Genomic DNA, 18897 nt, shown 5'->3' with positions numbered 1-18897 from the left:
GCCCTACAGGGATCCCAAAGGGCGGCTATGGGGTGGGGGTGTTCCTCTGGCAGTATAGGGACCCCAAAGGATTGATATGGGGTGGAGGTGTTCCTCTGGCCATATAGGGACCCCAAAGGGCGGCTATGGGGTGGGGGTGCGAGGGAAGGTATGGCCAAAAGGGGTGGGAGGCAGCTGAGTTGGGGGGGGGCAGGGATTTGGGGATCTCAGGGACGGGGGGGGAGGGATTTCAGATGTGCTTATAGGGCGGTCCTGGAGCAGGATCCCAATCATAGGGGTACTGGGATGCACTTATGGGGTGTATGGGAATATGGGACAGCACAGGGATGGGGGAAGGTGGGAGGTGGTGGTGTGGGTCGGGGGGGGGACACAAGCAGGGCTGGGAGGCAACTTGGGGGGGGCACCTTAGGGCATCCCATGGATGGGGGGCAGCCACAAAACTGAGGGGGGTGCCCAGCTCCCCCCCCCCCCCAATCCAACCCCAAGCAGAGCATCAGCAGGAAACTGGGGGGTGGGGTGGGGGGGGGCCACAATGCATGCTAATAGAGCCCCCCCCCCCAACTGACGTGCGGACAGACAGACATCAGCGCAATGGGAGGGGGCTACCATGGATCTGTGCCCCCCCCCCTCAAAACTCAGCCCCTCCCAGTATTCACCAGTACCCCCAGCCGGGATGGGGCTGCTAAAGGAAGGGGGGGGGTCAGCAAGGATGGGGGGGGGGGGCTAAAAATATCCCTGTGAGGGCCCAGCCCCAACCAACCCTGCACTTAGGGGTGACTGAAGTGGCTTTTGTTGGCCGGGGGCCACCAGCACTGCCCCCCCCCCCCCCCCCCCCAGCGCCACGTCCCAGCTCTGCTGCCCCCCCCCCGCCCCCCTCCCCCCGCATGCAGACACACAGCAGCCAGGGACCCCCCCCCCCCACGCCCCCCCCCTTGGGGGGATTACAGCACTGTAAGCGGCTCAGGCACTAAAAATACGCACAGGGTTCTGAGCTGGGGGGGGGTTACGGGGGGGGGGGCATCCGTGAAGTCACAGCTTGTGCCCCCCACCCCCATGGGGATGGTGGGGGCTGTGGGGTGCCCCCCCCCCCACACACCTCCTGCCCCATCGCTGGGGGGGGCATAGATTAACTACTCAGATTTGGGATCTGGAGGGGCGAGGGGGGGGAAAGAGGGGGGGAGGGGGGGGGGAACTCCAGTTTTGGGTCTGGGGGGGGCACTCACCAGCAGCGGGGAGGGCAGCGTGCAGCTGGGGGTGGGGCAGGAGCTCTGGGGGGGGCTCATGGCCGGGCCCCCCCTCTGCAGAGAGACACCGATGAGCTCCAACAGCCCCCCCCCTTCCTCCAGGACCCCCCCCCAGCAATGGTAACACAGCCAGGACCCCCCCCCACCCCCCACCCCTAATTGCCAGGGACATTAATCCGCATCAGGAGCCCAAGCCCAGATTACCCCCCCCCCCCCCACCTGCACAGCCAAATGGTGCCCCCCCATCCAACACTGACCCCCCCCCATTGAGACCCCCCCCCCAATAACTGGGATCCCATTATCAGTAACAACCCATCCCAGCTCAACCCCACTGAGCCCCATAGGATGGGGACCCCTACAGAGTGCAAGGACCCCCCCCAATGGGAGGGGGCACCCCATACACCCCCCCTTAGAGTGGAGAACTCCATACATGGGGCACAGACCCCCCCCCAAATGATGGGACCCCCCCACAGGGCATCCACCCATACAATGGGATGGGACCCCCCCAGTATGATGGGACCCCCCCCACAGGGCATCCACCCATACAATGGGATGGGACCCCCCCACATAGGGCACAGACACCCCCCAATAGGATGGGACCCCCCCACAGAGCATCCACCCATACAATGGGATGGGACCCCCCCACATAGGGCACAGACCCCCCCCAATATGATGGGACCCCCCCACAAGGCATCCACCCATACAATGGGATGGGACCCCCCCCCCAAATGATGGGACCCCCCCCCACAGGGCATCCACCCATACAATGGGATGGGACCCCCCCACATAGGGCACAGACCCCCCCCAATAGGATGGGACCCCCCCACAGGGCATCCACCCATACAATGGGATGGGACCCCCCCACACAGAGCACAGACCCCCCCCAATATGATGGGACCCCCCCACAGGGCATCCACCCATACAATGGGATGGGACCCCCCCACACACAGCATAGACCCCCCCCAAATGGATGGGACCCCCCCACAGGGCATCCACCCATACAATGGGATGGGACCCCCCCCACATAGCACAGACCCCCCCCAATATGATGGGACCCCCCCACAGGACATCCACCCCATACAATGGGACCCCCCCCTTCATTGCCCACCCTTCCTCCCATGGGGGCTGTGTCCCCCCCCCCTTATTGACGCCCTCCCGCCGCCCCCACCTTTTAATAGCCAGGGATATTTATGGGTCGCCCCCCCCCCCCGGTGCCCCCCACCCGCGGGGCTCTTTGGGGCCTTGACGTCAGCGCTGCTATTTCGGGTACAGCTGGCGGGCAGGAGGCCACGGGAACGGCCCCCCCCCCCGCCCCCCCCCCAAAGCAGTGCTATGGGGCAGTCCTATAGCGCTACGGGGCTCTCGGCTCCCTGCAGCCCCCCCCGCCCAATCGCATCCCACCCCCCTAAAGCGGTGCCTGCTCCTCAGTTTCCCCTTTAGGGTCGCAGAGAGGCCATCCCCCCAAATCCCCCCCTCCCTCCCCCCCCCAGCACAGCGGTGTCCCCCCCAATGCAATAGGGACACAAAAGTATCCCCCTCATTGCAATAGGGACATATAGGGACCCCCATCCCCACCCCCTTGCAATAGGAACACATAAGGACCCCCCCCTCATTGTAATAGGGACATATAGGGACCCCCCCCCATTGTAATAGGGACATATAGGGACCCCCCCCTCACTGCAATAGGGACACAAAAGGACCCCCCCTCATTCGAATAGGGACATGTAAGGACCCCCCCTCATTGCAATAGGAACATATAAGGACCCCCCCTCATTGTAATAGGGACATATAAGGACCCCCCCTCATTGCAATAGGGACATATAGGGACCCCCCCCTCACTGTAATAGGGACATATAAGGACCCCCCCTCATTGCAATAGGGACATATAGGGACCCCCCCTCATTGTAATAGGGACATATAGGGACCCCCCCTCATTGCAATAGGGACATATAGGGACCCCCCCTCATTGTAATAGGGACATATAGGGACCCCCCCCTCATTGCAATAGGGACATATAGGGACCCCCCCTCATTGTAATAGGGACATATAGGGACCCCCCCCCTCATTGCAATAGGGACATATAGGGACCCCCCCTCATTCAATAGGGACACATAGGGACCCCTCCACCCCATTCCAATAGGGACACATAGGGACCCCCCCCATTGCAATAGGGACACAGGGACCCCACCCTCCCCCCATTGCAATAGGGATCCATAGGGACCCCCTACCCCCCCATGTAATAGGGACACATAGGGGACCCCTCCCCCCCAATTGCAATGGAGACCCCACTGTAATGGGGAAACGGGGACCTCCCCCCCCATGCTATAGGACCCCACTGTGCACAATGGGGACATGGGGACCTCTGTGCTATGGGGACACAACAGGGACCCTATAGTGCGTTATAGGGACACAATAGTACCCCATAGTGCAATGGGGATGGGGGAGGATCCTATAGGGTGGGACCCCTCGTGCACAATAGGGACTGACACATCGTGGGGACATGAGGGGACCTCGTAGTGCAATAGGGACACAACAGGATCCCACAGTGCACTGTTGGGATCTCTGTGCAATGGGGACATGAGGGGACCCTACAGTACAATGGGGACACAATGGGACCCCATAGTCCACTATAGGGACCTTTGTGCAATGGGGACACGATGGGAGCCCATAGTGCAATGGGGTCCCAATAAGGACGCAACGGGACATCGTTGTGCAGTAGGGACATAGGGACACAACAGGACCCCATAGCGCAACGGGGACACAGGGACACGATGGGACCCCATAGCGCAATGGGGACACAATGGGACGCCAGCATACAACAAATGGGTTTGCAATGGGACACAACAGGATCCCACAGTGCGCTATAGGGACCTTCACACAACGGGGACACGAGGGAACCCCATAGTGTAGTGGGGACGTGATGGGATCCCACGGCGCCCTATAGGGACCTTCATGCAATGAGGATGCAATGGGACCCCATAGCGCGCTACTGGGATGTTTATGCAATAGGGGCACAAAGAGACCCCATAGCAAATGGGGGCACGAGGGGATGGGACCCTATGGTGCACTATAGGGACATTTGTGCAACGGGGACACGAGGAAACCCCAGTATGTAATGGGGCTGCTATGGGATCCCAGAGTGCAATGGGGACACGATGGGACCCTATTGTGCACTATGGGGCCATGATGGCGTGGGATCCTATTGTGCACTATGGGGACCTCATGCAACAGGGACACAATGGGGCCATGATGGGATGGGACCCCATTGTGCTATAGGGAGCTTCATGCAATGGGGACACGATGGGACCCCAAAGTACAACAGGGACACAAGAGCACAACGGGACCCCAAAGTACAATGGGGATGCTATGGGACCCCAAAGCGCAATGGGGATGCTATGGGACCCTATTGTGCACTATGGGGACCTCTTGCATTGGGGACATAATGGAACCCCAAAGTGCAATAGGGCCATGATGGGATGGAATCCCATTGTGCACTATGGGGACATTCATGCAATGGGGACACGATGGGATCCCAAAGTGCAATGGGGCCATGATGGGACAGGACCTCATTGTGCACTATGGGGACATTCACGCAATGGGGACACGATGGGATCCCAGTACGTAATGGGGCCATGATGGGACAGGACCCTATTGTGAGTTATAGGGACGTCCATGCAATGGGGACACGGTGGGACCCCAAAGTGCAATGGGGCCATGATGGGACAGGACCTCATTGTGCATTATGGGGACATTCATGCAATGGGGACACAATGGGATCCCAGTACGTAATGGGGCCATGATGGGACAGGACCCCATTGTGCACTATGGGGACGTCCGTGCAATGGGGTCATGGTGGGACCCCAAAGTGCAATGGGGCCATGATGGGACGGGACCCCACTGTGCGCTATGGGGACATCCATGCAATGGGGACACGGTGGGACCCCAAAGCGCAATGGGGCCATGATGGGATGGGACCCCATTGTGCGCTATGGGGACGTCCGTGCAATGGGGTCATGGTGGGACCCCAAAGCGCAATGGGGCCATGATGGGACGGGACCCCACTGTGCGCTATGGGGACATCCATGCAATGGGGCGATGGCAGAGCCGGGACCCGCAGCGCACCGGAGGGACCTGCATGCAGGGGCCGCGCTGTGCCCCCATTCAATGGGGTTGGGGTTTTTTTTTGCCCCCCCCCAATTTCTCACCTGTATCCCCGGGGGGCTCCATGGCTGCGGTTGCCGGGGGGGGTCGCGCAGAGGCGGATGCCGGGGGGGGCCGAGCGGGCACCGTGCGGGGGGGGGTCAGCAGCGCGGGGGGGGGGGCAGCGTGCCGGCGGGGAGCGGCAGCTCTGCGGGACCCCCCCCCAAATCAGCGAACCGAGCGGTGGGGGGGGGTCTGCATAACGGGGGGGGGGGGGGGGGCACAGCTCGGCGCCATACAAACCGCCCCCCCCGCAACCCACCGCCCCCCCCCACAACAACAACAACAACAACAACAACACCCCCTCCCTCCACCGCGACCCACAGCCCCCCCCCCCGACCCGCAAAGCCCCCCCTTAACATCGCGGCCCCCCCCGATATCGCGGCCCCCCCCCTACCTGCGCACCGCCCGCCCCGCGCGCGCCCCTCCGCCCCTCCATCTTTGCGGCGCGCCCCGCCCGCCCGACAACAACATTCGGTGACGTCACCGCGCGTCACGTGACGGAACCGCCGCTAAAAATAGCCGCGGCGCGCCGGCCCCTCCCCCACCTCCCCCCCCCCAATAACGGGCGCTCCTCCCGCGAGGGCGGGGCGAGGGGGGGGGGTCTTAAAGGGACCGCGACACCGGAGTGTGTGCGCGTGCATTCACACGTGTGCGCGCTGACATGCGTGTGGCTACTAATGTGCATACATTACATAATGTGTATGTGTGTATGGACACGTGTGCTAATCAACACGTATGTGCATACCCACGCCCATTGACATGTGTTCCCAATGATGTGTGTGTGAGATGATGCGTGCGTGCTCGTTCACATGTATGTGCGAGGACATATGGCTGTGCAGATGTGTATGCACATGGACATGTGTGTGCCCATTCACTTCTATGTGTGTTGATGTGTGTGTTAACACATGTGTGCACATCAACACGTGTGGATATGGACATGTATGTTCTCATTCACATGTGTGCACATCGACCTGTGTACGCACTGATGTGTGTGTGCCAATTCACATGTGCGTGCACACTCACATGTGTGCACCCTTTGACATGCACCTGCATTGACACGCACGAACCCATTCATATGTGTGCACGGACACGTATGTGCACGTTAACACGCATGCCCACTGCCACGTGTGTGCCCATTAACACGTGTGTGCACACAGACATGTGTGTGCATGGACACGTATGTGCTCCTTCTCACACGCGCGCATGGACACGTGTGTTCCTGCTAATACGTGTGTGCACATTGACATCTACGTGCATCGACACGTGTGTGTGCGCTGACACGTGTGTGCCCATCCACACGCACGCGGAACGCCACGCGTGTGCCGTGGGTGACGCGGCCCCTTTAAGAGCGGCGCCGCGGGCGGATTTCTGCCCTCCGACGCGGACAGCGGACAGCGCCGCCCTCCGGGGCCGCGGGTTCGCGTCCCGCTCCCTCCACTTCCGCCTCCGCCGCTTCCATGGTAACGCCGCGGGGCCGCGGGGGGGGGGGGCTGAGCTTCGAGGGGGGTCTGGGGGGGCTCATAGGGGGCGATACGGGCGCCATGACGGCCCCTGACGGCCCCCCCCACCCGCAGGCGTGCGGCCTCCAGCGGCGCTTCGGTGATGACGGGGACCTGGGGGACGAGGTGAGCGGCGGGGAGGGGGGGTCAAGGCGGGGGGGGGTCAAGGCGGGGGGGGACTTGGAGGGGGGTTGCGGTTGTGCCCATCCGCTCCTTCTGCCCCGCAGGAATTCCTCTCGGCCGTGCGTGACGCCGAGCACCGCTTCGCCCTCCCCGCGGAGCCCGGGCAGAGCGGGGGGGGGGGAGAACCGCCCCGACGGGGGGGGGACGGGGAGGAGGGGGCCGCTAAGAGAGCGCGGCTCGGACCCCCCCACCCCTCCCAACCTCCGCCCTCCAAATGGGCTCTGAGGCCCAGCGCGGCCGGAGATCGCCGCCCCCCATCCCCCGCCCCCCCCCCCGCCGCTGGGCTGTGGGGGGGTCCCGGTAACGGCGTCGCCCCCCACCCACCTCCTCCGGAACCGCCCCCGGGGGTCCCGCACAGCCCGGTGCTCACCAACCACGTGGTTCAGTTGGTGGCCGCCGCCAGCAGAGCCCCCCCCCCCGCCGCCCCCCGCCCCGCAGCCAAAGCCAAGAGCCGCCGCTTCCCGGGCCCCGCGGGGCTCCTCCCGCAGCAGCAGGTGGGTAAAAGGGGGGGGGGGGTTCCCCCGTGCAGCCCCCCCCGGCTGCCTGCTGAGCTCTGTGTACAAATGCATTTTCTCTTTTGCCCCCCCCCAGCACGCCGGGAAGCAGCACCTGGAGCAGATCCTCATCTCGGCCCCTACAGCTCCGCTTCATGGGGCGGTGGCAAAGCTACGGGTGCAGGTGAAGCCTTTCACTGCCCTATGGGGGGGGGCACGCAGAGCCCTCTATGGGGGGGCACACACAGCTCTCTATGGGGGGGGGGGCGCAGACAGCTCTATGGGGGGCACGCAGAGCCCTCTATGGGGGGGGCGCACAGCTCTATGGGGGGGGCGCACAGCTCTATATGGGGGGGGCGCACAGCTCTATATGGGGGGGCACACACAGCTCTATATGCAGCACACAGCTCTATGGGGGGGCGCACACAGCTCTATATGGGGGGGCACACAGCTCTATATGCAGCACACAGCTCTATGGGGGCGCACACAGCTCTATATGGGGGGGCACACACAGCTCTATATGCAGCACACAGCTCTATGGGGGGGGCACACACAGCTCTATATGGGGGGGCACGCAGCTCTATAGGGAGGGGTGCACACAGCTCTATATACGGCACACAGCTCTCTATGGGGGGGGGCGCACACAGCTCTCTATGGGGCGCACACAGCTCTCTATGGGGCGCACACAGAGCTCTCTATGGGGCGCACACAGAGCTCTCTATGGGGCGCACACAGAGCTCTCTATGGGGCGCACACACAGCTCTCTATGGGGCGCACACACAGCTCTCTATGGGGCGCACACACAGCTCTATATGGGGCGCACGCAGCTCTATATGGGGCGCACACAGCTCTATATGGGGCGCACACAGCTCTGACCGCTGCTCTGCTGCACCCCCAGGAGCTGCCCAGCTCCCCACCACCTCCAGAAGAGGATTTCGGGAAGGGCCCCTGGCTGACCATGAAGACGGAGCTGGGTGTGGATGAGAGGGACCCCAGCTGCTTCCTCAGGACCTACAGCGTGGTTATGGTGCTGCGCAAGGTGAGCTCTGCCCCATCCCTCCCCCACCCCCCCGTTTCCCCCCTCCCGGGTGCTGCAGTGCTATGAGGTCGGTGCACGCAGGCAGCGCTGAAGCAGCTCCCGAGGAACAAAGTGCCCAGCATGGCCGTGATGATCAAAAGCCTCAGCAGGAGCAGCGTTGATGCCGGGGCTGTATTCCGGGACCCGACTGGTGAGAGCCCTCAGAGCCCATCCTCATCCCATCCCAGCACTCCCCATAACCCCCGTCCTCGCCCACAGGGGAGATGCAGGGCACGCTGCATCGCCTGCTGCTGGAGGAGCGGCAGGGTGAGCTGAAGCCCGGTGCTGTGCTGCTGCTGAAGCAGGTACGAGGCAGGTGGGCAGCCCCCCCTCCCATCCCCCCCAGCTCTGCCCCAACCCACGGCTCTGTCCCCTCAGGTGGGCGTTTTCTCCCCGTCCCACCGCAACCACTACCTCAACGTCACCCCCAACAACCTGCTGAGGATCTACAGCCCTGAGCCCGACGTGGGGCTCTCGCAGCAGGAGGTGAGTCGGGGGTGAGCAGGGAGGGATGGTGCCTCCTATCAGAGGAGCTCCAGCAGCTCGGCTCTTACAGGTCTCGTCATCCCAGGAGCGTTCTGCCCCCATCCCGCGCCACATCCCTGCACGCGGGGATGGGGACCTGCTGAGGATGAGCAGCTCTGACACTCAGCAGCCGCCCCGAGGCTCCGGGCTGCACCCACAGAGCAAGGAGCCCACGCAGCAGGAGCCTGCAGGGAGCGATGGCTGCAATGCAGCTGACCTGGGTGAGGAATGAGCATCCCGTGGGAAAGGCTCCCAAAAACCACTCCCACGCTGACACCTTCCCTCCTTCTGTCCCCTGCAGACGACTTGGATGGACTCCTGCGAGATCTCCCCGAGGATTTCTTCTCAGCCCCAGCCCAGGATGACTGCTGCTGAGCTCGGGAGCTGCACGCACTGCTGGCACGGTGCTGAGAGCACTCGGGTGCCGCTCTGCCTGCGTCCCATCCCTCTGTGCCTTTGTTGTGTTTGAGGAGCCCTGCAGCCCCCATCCCCACCGCCCCCCCCGGCACCCCACCCCCCATTAAAGGGCTGTTGGTTCTGCTCTCCTCTCTCGCCGTTGCTTCATTCCACCCTCAGCCCCCAAAACCCTTCACGTGGGGTTTCCCCACACGCCCCAAACCCACAAAACCATTCACCCTGCGAGATTTGACCCCACAAACCCCCCCCCCGTGCTGCACCCACCCGCAGGCCACGCTCCCTTCCCCCCCCCCCCCATCACCAACGTGACTCTGTTTACCGCAGTTATTTATAGGGCCGTGCTGGGTGCGGGATGAAGCAGGAGCCCTATTTATAACCCCAACCCAACTCAGGGCTGCAGCACCGACCCCATGGCCCAGGAAACCTTCGCCTTCTCCTCGTCCGCCCTCCGCTCCCTCCAGGCTCAGCGGGAGCTGCTGGAACGGGAGGAGCGACGGAGGGCTTTGGCCAGGGAATGGGCTGCAAGGAGACTGCAGCCCCCCGACCCCAGACCCCCCCACAGCTCCACCCGGAGGCCGCGGTGCTGCCGGGACCCGGCGGTGCACAATGCTCTGTATGCAGGGGATCTGCAGCGAGTCAAAGGCATCTTCAGGGATGAGAGCACAGCCAATATGGTGCTGGAGACGGTCAGCGAGGAGCTGGTGTGGTCACCTGAGCAGGGTATGGGGGGGGGCTGCGGGGGGGTGAGGGTCCCTTGGGTTTGGAGCGGCCGCTAAAAGGAGCGGTGACTTGGGAGGGATGAATCCCTTTATTTCAGAGAGGGGGGGTCGCTAATTGTGGAGGGGGTCTGGGCCTGAATTTGGGAGGAGGGTCCTCAGTTTTTGAGGCCCCCCCCAGGATCCATCCGGAGGGGCTGATCGTGACCTGGTTTTGGAGGAGGGATTCGCGTATTTGGAAAAGGGGGGGAGGGGGGCTGTGACGTGGGAGGGGTCCGTCACCTACTGGTCGTTCAGTGGGAGGGGAGATGCTAATTTTGGGGAGGGGGCAAACTTTGGCAGGGGCCGCTTTCATGAGAGAGGGAGGGGCTCACGGTGGAGGAGGGGGGGCTTTAATTCTGGAAGGGGGAGCACAGAGCCCCGAGCGCCTCCACGAGGAAAAAGGGGGAGGATGGGGGGATTTCCGCTCCCCGGGGGGAGGAGGAGGGGGAGATGCCGTGGTGATGGGGGGACTCACAGCCCCTTCCCGCAGGGCTGTGGGTTCTGAGCCCCCGCACCCAGCAGACCTCAGCGCTGCGCATCGCGGCCGCCCGCGGTTACGAGGAATGCGCCCGGCACCTGCTGCTGTGCGGGGCGGAGGTGGACGCCGTGGTGGGTGGGCGGGGGGCTCTGCACGACAGCGTGGCCGCCCCCCGACCCTCAAGCGCCCGCCTGCTGCTGTCGTTCGGTGCCGACCCCAACCTGCTCAGCTCGGACGGCAGCGCTCCGCTGCACCTCTGCACGGCGCCCGACAGCTTGCAGTACGCCCCGCCCCTTCCGCGACAAACCCCGCCCCTTCCGCGACAAACCCCGCCCCCCTCATCTGCATGCGACGCCCCGCCCCTCCTGTGCGCCACCCATTCGATCTGCGCACTAAGCCCCGCCCGCGCTTGCTGATAGGCTCTGCCCCCTCGGTCTGCATATCCCGGTCACACCTGCGCTCTGGGTCAGCTTTGACCACGCCCACCCGCTGGTCACGCCCACACACCGCACCACCTTTTCCACCAAAGCCACGCCCACATCTGACTGTGATTTGCATGTCGGGCTCCGCCTCCCACGTCAATTCCCATTGGCTCGCTGGAGCAAGCCACGCCCCCAAACAGCGCACACCCACCCTAAAGCCACGCCCACTCGCCCCGCGCCCGCCGGCGATCCCCGCCCCGGGGGGGGTTGTGGGGTCCGGGCCGGGATCCGGGGGTCTCACACCGGCCCCACGCCGTCCCCGCAGGTGCGCGGAGCTGCTGTTGGCCCACGGCGCTCGGGTGAACCTGGCGACGCGGGAGCGCGCACTGACGGCGCTGCACGTGGCCGCGGGGCGGGGGTTGGCGGAGCACGTGGGGCTGTACCTGCGGCACGGCGCCGACCCCGCGCTGCGCAGCCGCCAGGGCGAAACCCCCCTGAACGCCGCCTGCTCCGGAGCCGAGCGGCCCCGCGATGCCCCCGCGTATTGCCTGGTAGCCGAACGGCTGCTGGCGGCAGGAGCGGATCCCGCGGCCGCGGGGCGGAAAGGCCACACTCCCCTCCACAACGCCTGCGGGAACGCGCAGCACGCTCTGGCACGGCTGCTGCTGCGGCACGGCGCCGACCCCACGGCGACCAACGGAGCCGGGGATACCCCCATGGACTGCGCGCTGAGAGCCGTCCCGGAGTACCGCCGGCACCGCCCCGAGAGCATCGTTGCGCTGCTGCTGGAGCACGGAGCCGGGCCCGTGCGGCCCAAGGTGGGGGACGAGGGGACGCGATGGGACGTGGGGATGCGGCACCGGTCTGAAATGGGGACGTGGTGTCAGTGGGATGGGGACGTGATGTTGGCGCGACACGGGGATGTGGCGTCCGTGTGCCTTAGGGACGCGTTGTGACACGGGGATGTGACACTGATGTGACGTGGGGCAGTGTGAGATGGAGACACAGCATTGGTGGGACGTGGAGACAGAGGGCAGGTGTGACATGGGGACAGGAGGCAGCACGACGTGAGGGCACAAGGTCAGAGCGACATGGGGGCATGACCTTAGCATGACTTGGGGACACAGGGAGAGGGAACCTAGCCTGGGTGTGACATAGGGACGTGACACTGATGTGACGTGGGACTGGTGTGACACGGGGACACAGAGATGTTGTGGGACAGGGATGTGGCATCAGTGGGACGTGGAAACGTGGGGCTGGTGTGCCACGGGGACACGGCAGCGGTGTGAGATGGGGACGCGACATTGATGTGACACGAGGACACGGCGCTGGTTGCCTTGGGGCGCGGCGATGATGTGACACAGAACTGCTGTTGGTGTGATGCGGGACACGGGGCTGCTGTGGCTCAGGGACGTGGCACCGCCGTGACCCGCTGTGTCCCCACGCCTGCAGATGCTGAAGTTCTGCTGCACGCACCCCCCGGCTCTGGAGCTGCTGCTCAACGCCTACGACCGCATCCCCCCCCCCGACACGTGGCTGGAGGCCGTTCCGCCGGAGCTGTGGGAGGTGAGGTGACGCAGGGATGCGGTCGCACACCGCCGGTTCCTCGACCGTCCGTAACGCGCTCAGCTCTCTGCCCCCCTCCACCCCCCACCCCAGGAGCACCACGAGTTCTACACGTCGGCCGTGCGCATGGCGGGGCAGCCCCGGCGCCTGCAGCACCTGGCCCGCTGTGCCCTGCGGCGGCATCTGGGCGCCCGCTGTCACACCGCCGTCCCCGCGCTGTCGCTGCCGCCCGCGCTGCGCCGTTACCTGCAGCTGCCGCTGGAGGGAATCATTTCCTGAGGTCCGGCTGTGGCGGGGGAGGGGACACCAACACCCCCGGTTGGTGTCTCAGCCCGCACCGTTCCTTCCGCGGGTCCGTGGGAATAAAGGAGGTGCGGAGGCGGCTGTTGGGGTTCTTCCCTGCGGGATGGGGGGAGGGGGCACAGGGGACACGGGAAGAGCTGGGGGGTGGCACAGCGCTGGGGACAACGGCAGAGCACGTGGGAGGTGACAACAAGCGGGGGTCGGCGGCACAATCAGAGGAGCGAGGTGACAGCGGCTCGGGGCGGGTGACAAAGGGCAGAGAGGAGGGACGGCAGCTGGGGGGGGGGGGGGGGTGACAATGTGGGGGGTGCGACACGGAGCGGGGCCGAAGGAGGTGACACGGGGAGGAGGTGACACGGGGAGGAGGTGACACGGGGAGGAGGTGACACGCGCCAGCACCCACCCACCCGCCGGAACGCCCCGCCCAGAAGGGGGCGTGGCACAAGTGTAGCCCCGCCCCATCGCTTGGCGTCATCACCACGCGACAGCCCAGCCCCCATAGGGGCGACGCTGCTCTGACGCACGCGCGTTCCCCGCTCACGCCCCCCCCCCCCGCGGCGCTGTGACGCAACCACGTGACAAAAGCACGTGACGTAAGCACGCGACGTGGCGCGCTCTCCCGGTTCCCGCGGCACTGCGGTCCATGACGCGGATTTATTTACGGGGGGCTGCAGCCTCGGCCCACGCACGGACACACGGACCTCACAACGACCTCGGCACGGGACGCGGCCAAACGAATAAACCCCGCGCGGGGCGGACCCACGTGCCGTTTCCCCGTGGACCCCACAACGCTGCCCCCGCCTCCCCCCATCCGGGCCCCCCCGGGGGTCGGGGCACACGAAGTCCAGCTCCGCGCACCGGGCTGCGGGGGACGGGGGGGGGGGCTGGGGGTGTTCGTTCCCCCCAGCAATAGCCTTTAGCAGCAGTTTGAAACGAGAGTGAATCCAGAACGGAGAGCACCATAATTCGCAAGACCCGAAGGAAGGACTGGCCGGGGGGGGGGGAGGGGGGTTAAGGGGGGAGATGAGTGGTGACTGGTTCTGATGGGGGCACAGAGCAAAACTGCAACAGGTGGGGGGTGGGCAGCTGCAAGGATCCGTTCTGCCCCCAGCCTTGGGGGGGGGGGGGGGCAACAAGAGCCAAGACCCCCCTCCCATAGAGACCCCACTTCTGCTCTGTTCACCCCCCCCCCCAGCAGGGCACAGCACGAGGCCTTAGCAGATCAGGGTCCTCCCCTCCCTCCAAAAGAGACCAGCTGGGGGTAGGGGGGGTACAGCCACAGTTGCCCCCCTCCCCAGACACAAAGCAGTTGCCCCACGCACGCAGCATGCACATTCTCCCCCCTCCCTCCCCCTTTGCCCCAACTGGGGACAGCAGATTTCAGGAGCAGGAGGTCCCATAGAGAACATGAGAACATTCCCCCCACCCCACCCCCACTGTACTCTCCATCCTGAGCCTGACCCCACAGCACCAGCCCAGAGCAACAGAAGGAATTCTGTGCCCCCCCCCCGTGTGTCCACCACCCCCCACCCCACTGATACGGGTGCGCCGGAGGAGGGAATGCAGGGGGGGCTGTAGCAGGACTGGGGGAGCAGTGTGAAGGGGGGGGAAGGGAGGGGTACTTATGGCCCCCCCCCCCAGTACAAAAACAACGTCACAGAATAAATAGAGGCACCGGGATGGGGAGGGGGGTGGGGGCACAAACAGGGGCAGCCCCACCCCCCAGCAACGGCCGAGTCCTGCATCCTCCAGCCCCAGGTACCCCACGTCCATCTGTCTCTGTCTGTCTGTCTGTCCATCCACCCCGCGATGCTCAGTTGATGTCATCGTAGATGCTGGGGGTGTGGGGGGCGGGGGGTTTGGGCTTCTTCTTCTTGCTGGAGCCCAACCCCGGGGTGCCGCTCACCAACCCCAGGTGGGGCTTCTTCTTCTTGGTCTTCCGGGACTCGGAGTTGTTGGTACCTGCAGGGGGGTGGGAGGGGGGTCCTTGAGGCTCAGCGTTGTGCTCCCTCCCCTTCCTGTTCTGCCCCCCACCCCCAGCACTCACTGGCTTTGGAAGAGGCCGAATCCGAGGGGGAGATGTCGGAGGCGCCGTCCCACTGCAGCCGGCTCATGATGGCCTGGCTCTCAGCCACATCAAAGCCGTCGTTCTCCACGCTGCTCTCAGCCTCAGGCAGGGACCTGCAGAGCGGCACCGTGTCCCCAGGGCTGGGGGGAAAAAAGCCCCTCCCCTCCCCCAAACAGGCTCCCACCACCCCCTCCCCGGGATCCTCACTTACGCTGAAGGACCGAGGAGGTAAATCCGGACGGACCTCCTCTGCTCATCCGTGTGCTGTGGGCACCGCAGGGACCTGGGGGGTGGGCATGGGGCTGAGCCAGGTGTTCAGCTGCACCCCCCCCACAGCTCCAGCCAGCCTGCAGAGGGCCCACAGACCCCCCCCTCCCTAAGCAGGGAGGTGTGGAGCACTCACCTGGTGCACATCTTCTTGGTGTGTTCAGAGATGACCCCGCATTGCTGGGGAGAGAGGAGCTGGGTGAGCTTTGATCCCGGGCACACGGAGCTGCACTGTGTGTCCCCCACCCCCCCCCCCACCCCCTATGTGCCACCCACACACACAGCATCCCCTGGGGATGTCCCCAAACTGGGTGCAGAGGGGCACGTCCCCATCATCCAGTTCACACCCCTCCCTCCCCCCCCCCAAAGGGCATTTCCCCACCCCCAGGACACCCCGTGCCCCCCCTCACCGTGGTCAGCAGCGTCCGCAGCTCCTCCGGGCCCAGCGTCTCGTAGCTGATTCCTGCTGAGTTGCTGTACTGCAGGGGACAGGGAGTGCTGTCAGAGCCCCCCCAGTGACACGAGCCATGTCCTGGGATGGGGGGGGGACAGGAGGGGACAGGCTTCCCTCACCTTGAAGGGGTCGGGGTTCCCGCTGAGCTCGCCTGAAAAATTGGGGGGGTGTGAAATCAATGCCCCCACGCTTCCCATTACAGCCCCTCCCACTTCACAGCCCCTCCCACTCACTCAACCCCCCCCCCCCCCAAAGCCCCTCCCCTCACCATTCTTGTGTTTCAGGGACTTGGACCTGCGGGGCGAGTTGGGATTCTGCAAAGAGAGTAGAGAAGTTGGGGGGCAGCCCCACAGCCCCCGCTTGGCCCTGAAGGGGGCAGGGGGCACCAAAAGCACCCGCAAAGCTCCCCCCAAAACCCCTCAGGCCCTCTCACCTTATCCGATTTCCTCTTCTTTGCTGCAGGGAGAAAGAAGGATTTTTACTTCTTCTGGCAAAACTTAGCCCAAAACGCCACACACCATCCAACGCTGCCAGGGCAGCATTCGTGTGTCCCCCCAGCACGCAGGGATGGGGCACGAGGGACACCACAACATGTGCCCCCACCCCGTCCTGTCCCACCTTTCTTCTCAGAGCCGTAGGACCAGTCGTTGTCGTTGATGTCATCGTTGTCCTCCTGGTCACTCTCTGACTTGTTCATGTTGTTGCTGCTCGCAATCCTGCCCAGGGGAGGGGGGTGGGTGGCATCAGGTCCCCATTGTCACCCACCCCCCCCTCTCCCCAGCCTCTGCTTCCACCCAGCTGGACAGCAGGAGAAATTTCTTCTCCAAAGACAGATTGGCACAGGCAGCCCAGGGAGCAGAGGGGTCATTGTCCCTGGGGGTGCCCTTGGTGGCACTGAGGGATGTGGTGGGTGGGCACGGCGGGGTGGGCTGAGCTCGGATTTGGGGATCTCAGGACTCTCTTCCCACTCCCATCCCCAGCTCAATGAGAGATGGGAACAGCACGGAGCTCCCAGCGCAACCAAACTCCCTGCCTGTGCCTCAGTTTCCCCCCATGGGTTGGGGGGTTGGGGTCTCACCTGCGGTTGGCGATTCGGCTGCTGTTGCGCCCCATCCCCAGGCACTTCTCCAGGTGGGGGGCGAAGCGGGAGGCGGCGATGCTGCGGCTGCAGTTGGGGCAGACACACTCCTTGTTCTTCCATTGGTTGTACACCTGCCCAAAGATGTCCACCCCTGGCTGGTCCACGATCTCTGTGGGTCAGGAAGGGCAGAGGGGGACGGGGGGCAGAGAAATCAGCCCAGCTCTACGTCCCACCCCAGAGATTTGTCCTGTTGTCTCCCCCCACCCTTTCCCCCTCACCAAAGTCCTTCATGCTGTCGGGGTCGGTGTCATCCAGGAAGAAGTAGCCGCATTTGACCGCACGGTGCACCTCAAAGCACAGCCCCAGGCAGGCATCCTCCACCAGCTCTGCGTAGATCTCATGCGCGATGGCCTGCAGAGCAAAATTTGGGGGGGGGGTGGGGGGGGGGCAGTGAGAATGGAGACTGGAATGGAGGGGGGGGGAGCGCAGCGTGAGCCTCCCCCGGGGTTTGGTGGGGTCGCTCACCTCCAGCTTGCTGTTATCCAGGCCAGCCACAGACATATCCTCCATTTTCATTTGCAGCTGCTCAGGGGGAAGCGGCGGCCGAGGCTCATAGCAGGGGGGGCACAGGGAGAGGGCTGCGGGGGGGGGGGGGGGCACTGAGTGCGGACGGACCCTTCTTAACCCCCCCCAACCCGACCCCAATCCGTACCCACAGCCAACCCCCTCCCTGCCCGTGAGAAACAGGGGAGGGGACCCCAAACCGGGGGTGGGGGTGGGCTGTGTGTGGGGGGGGGGAGGGGGGTCCCAAACCCCGAAGCGATCAATGCAACGAAGCAGGACGAGGAGGAAGGCCAACCTCACGCTCTGCCCCCACCGCCGCGCGGGGCTCCGCGTCCCCGTTGCCGTGGAGGAGAGGCTCGAACCCCCCCATACACACCGCTACGCCACCCCCCATCCCCCATTTCCGGCCCCCGAACAAAAGGCGGGGTGTCGCCCGTTGCCCCCCCGGCTCCGAGGGGCGCGGCTCAGGCCCAGGCCCGGCCCCGTTCGCACTCACCGGCGCGCAGGCCCGAGGCGGCCGGGCCAGGCCCAGGCCCGGGGCCGCTCAGCGCCGCCCCCCGGCGCGGTACGGCGGTGCCCGGCTCGCCATGGGCTGGGCGGGGCAGGGCCGGGCCTGGCGCTCGCTGCTCCCCCCGCCCGGCGGTGCGGCGCTGAGGGGAGGGGACGGCGGAGGGGGGGGGAGAGAGGAGGGAGGGGCGCTGAGAGCGGTGCGCATGCGCGGCCCGCCCCCTCCTGCTTGCCAGCCAATAGGGAGGCGTCGCCGCGCCCGTGGCCAATGGGGAGAGGGCGCCGCCGCGCGGGGACGGAGAGCGGGTGGGGAGCGGAAGGGGCGGGGCTAGAATGGGGGCGCGGTCTGTGTTTAGGGGCGTGGTCAAATGTGAGGCGTGGCGAGAGGGGGCGTGGTTAAACAAGGGGCGTGTTGTTGTGGGCGGGGCTTGGGGCGGGGCTTACCGCCCCGTGGGCGGTGCGGGGTGCGGCGGGGCTGCGTGGCCGCCCCCCATCGAGAGCCTAAGGAACCCCCACCGCCTGCCCCCCCCCATAGCGGCCGGTCCTCGGGGGCTCCCCTAATGCCCCCCATGGATCTACCAACCCCACGGTCCCCACCCAGGGACCCCCATCCCCAAGTCCCCTCCCTATAGTAATCCCCGCCCAAGTGACCCCTATGGACCCCCACGTGACCCCCCCACAGCGACCCCCCCCACGGCTCCCCTATTCCCATGCACCCCCACAATGCCCCCATGGACCCCCATACCCTCATTACCCCCCCATATTAACCCCATGGGGGTCCCGTCC

At 65.1% G+C, this 18897-nt stretch overlaps 4 protein-coding genes across 5 annotated transcripts in view; 2 read left to right on the top strand and 2 right to left on the bottom strand.

Moving 5' to 3' along the window:
- HDAC5 (histone deacetylase 5) overlaps nucleotides 1-5933 on the bottom strand; it is a 38103-nt gene extending 32170 nt beyond the window's left edge. Inside the window, 3 exon segments of the mRNA XM_085210793.1 lie at nucleotides 1224-1298; nucleotides 5450-5592; nucleotides 5842-5933. Coding sequence (XP_085066919.1) covers nucleotides 1224-1298; nucleotides 5450-5592; nucleotides 5842-5918 — 295 coding nt within the window. The 5' untranslated portion in view covers nucleotides 5919-5933.
- A 1039-nt stretch (nucleotides 5934-6972) lies between these two features.
- Nucleotides 6973-9767, top strand: HROB (homologous recombination factor with OB-fold). Of its 2 annotated transcripts, XM_085210980.1 has the most exons (9): nucleotides 6974-7072; nucleotides 7516-7623; nucleotides 7721-7807; nucleotides 8522-8662; nucleotides 8744-8852; nucleotides 8921-9006; nucleotides 9080-9187; nucleotides 9258-9447; nucleotides 9528-9767. In XM_085210980.1, the coding sequence occupies exons 1-9, from the start codon at nucleotides 6989-6991 to the stop codon at nucleotides 9599-9601; spliced, it is 987 nt and encodes a 328-aa protein (XP_085067106.1). In that variant the 5' UTR covers nucleotides 6974-6988; the 3' UTR covers nucleotides 9602-9767. The 2 variants fall into 2 exon arrangements, with proteins under 2 accessions (XP_085067107.1, XP_085067106.1); XM_085210981.1 differs by lacking the exon at nucleotides 7516-7623 and having other exon boundaries at nucleotides 6973-7072.
- Nucleotides 9768-9998: 231 nt separating this feature from the next.
- ASB16 (ankyrin repeat and SOCS box containing 16) lies at nucleotides 9999-13251 on the top strand. Its single transcript, XM_085211058.1, has 5 exons — nucleotides 9999-10363; nucleotides 10892-11159; nucleotides 11627-12119; nucleotides 12754-12867; nucleotides 12961-13251. Exons 1-5 carry the CDS (start codon nucleotides 10054-10056, stop codon nucleotides 13144-13146), a joined length of 1371 nt encoding a protein of 456 aa, XP_085067184.1. The 5' UTR covers nucleotides 9999-10053; the 3' UTR covers nucleotides 13147-13251.
- Nucleotides 13252-13787: 536 nt separating this feature from the next.
- On the bottom strand, nucleotides 13788-18287 carry ATXN7L3 (ataxin 7 like 3). The gene is made up of 13 exons (XM_085211059.1): nucleotides 18101-18287; nucleotides 17566-17678; nucleotides 17319-17451; nucleotides 17038-17209; nucleotides 16578-16675; nucleotides 16393-16415; nucleotides 16228-16273; nucleotides 16079-16110; nucleotides 15916-15984; nucleotides 15642-15685; nucleotides 15450-15521; nucleotides 15218-15351; nucleotides 13788-15132 (listed from the first exon to the last, which is right to left on the bottom strand). The coding sequence occupies exons 2-13, from the start codon at nucleotides 17614-17616 to the stop codon at nucleotides 14984-14986; spliced, it is 1023 nt and encodes a 340-aa protein (XP_085067185.1). The 5' UTR covers nucleotides 17617-17678; nucleotides 18101-18287; the 3' UTR covers nucleotides 13788-14983.
- Nucleotides 18288-18897: the final 610 nt, after the last annotated feature.

The sequence above is a fragment of the Meleagris gallopavo genome, chromosome 29 (genome assembly GCF_905368555.1).
Source record: "Meleagris gallopavo chromosome 29, MGAL_WU_HG_1.1, whole genome shotgun sequence".
NCBI classification, from domain to species: Eukaryota; Metazoa; Chordata; class Aves; order Galliformes; family Phasianidae; genus Meleagris; species Meleagris gallopavo.
The sequence above is the reverse complement of the archived record's forward strand: the minus strand, read 5'-3'. Positions and strand labels throughout refer to the sequence as shown.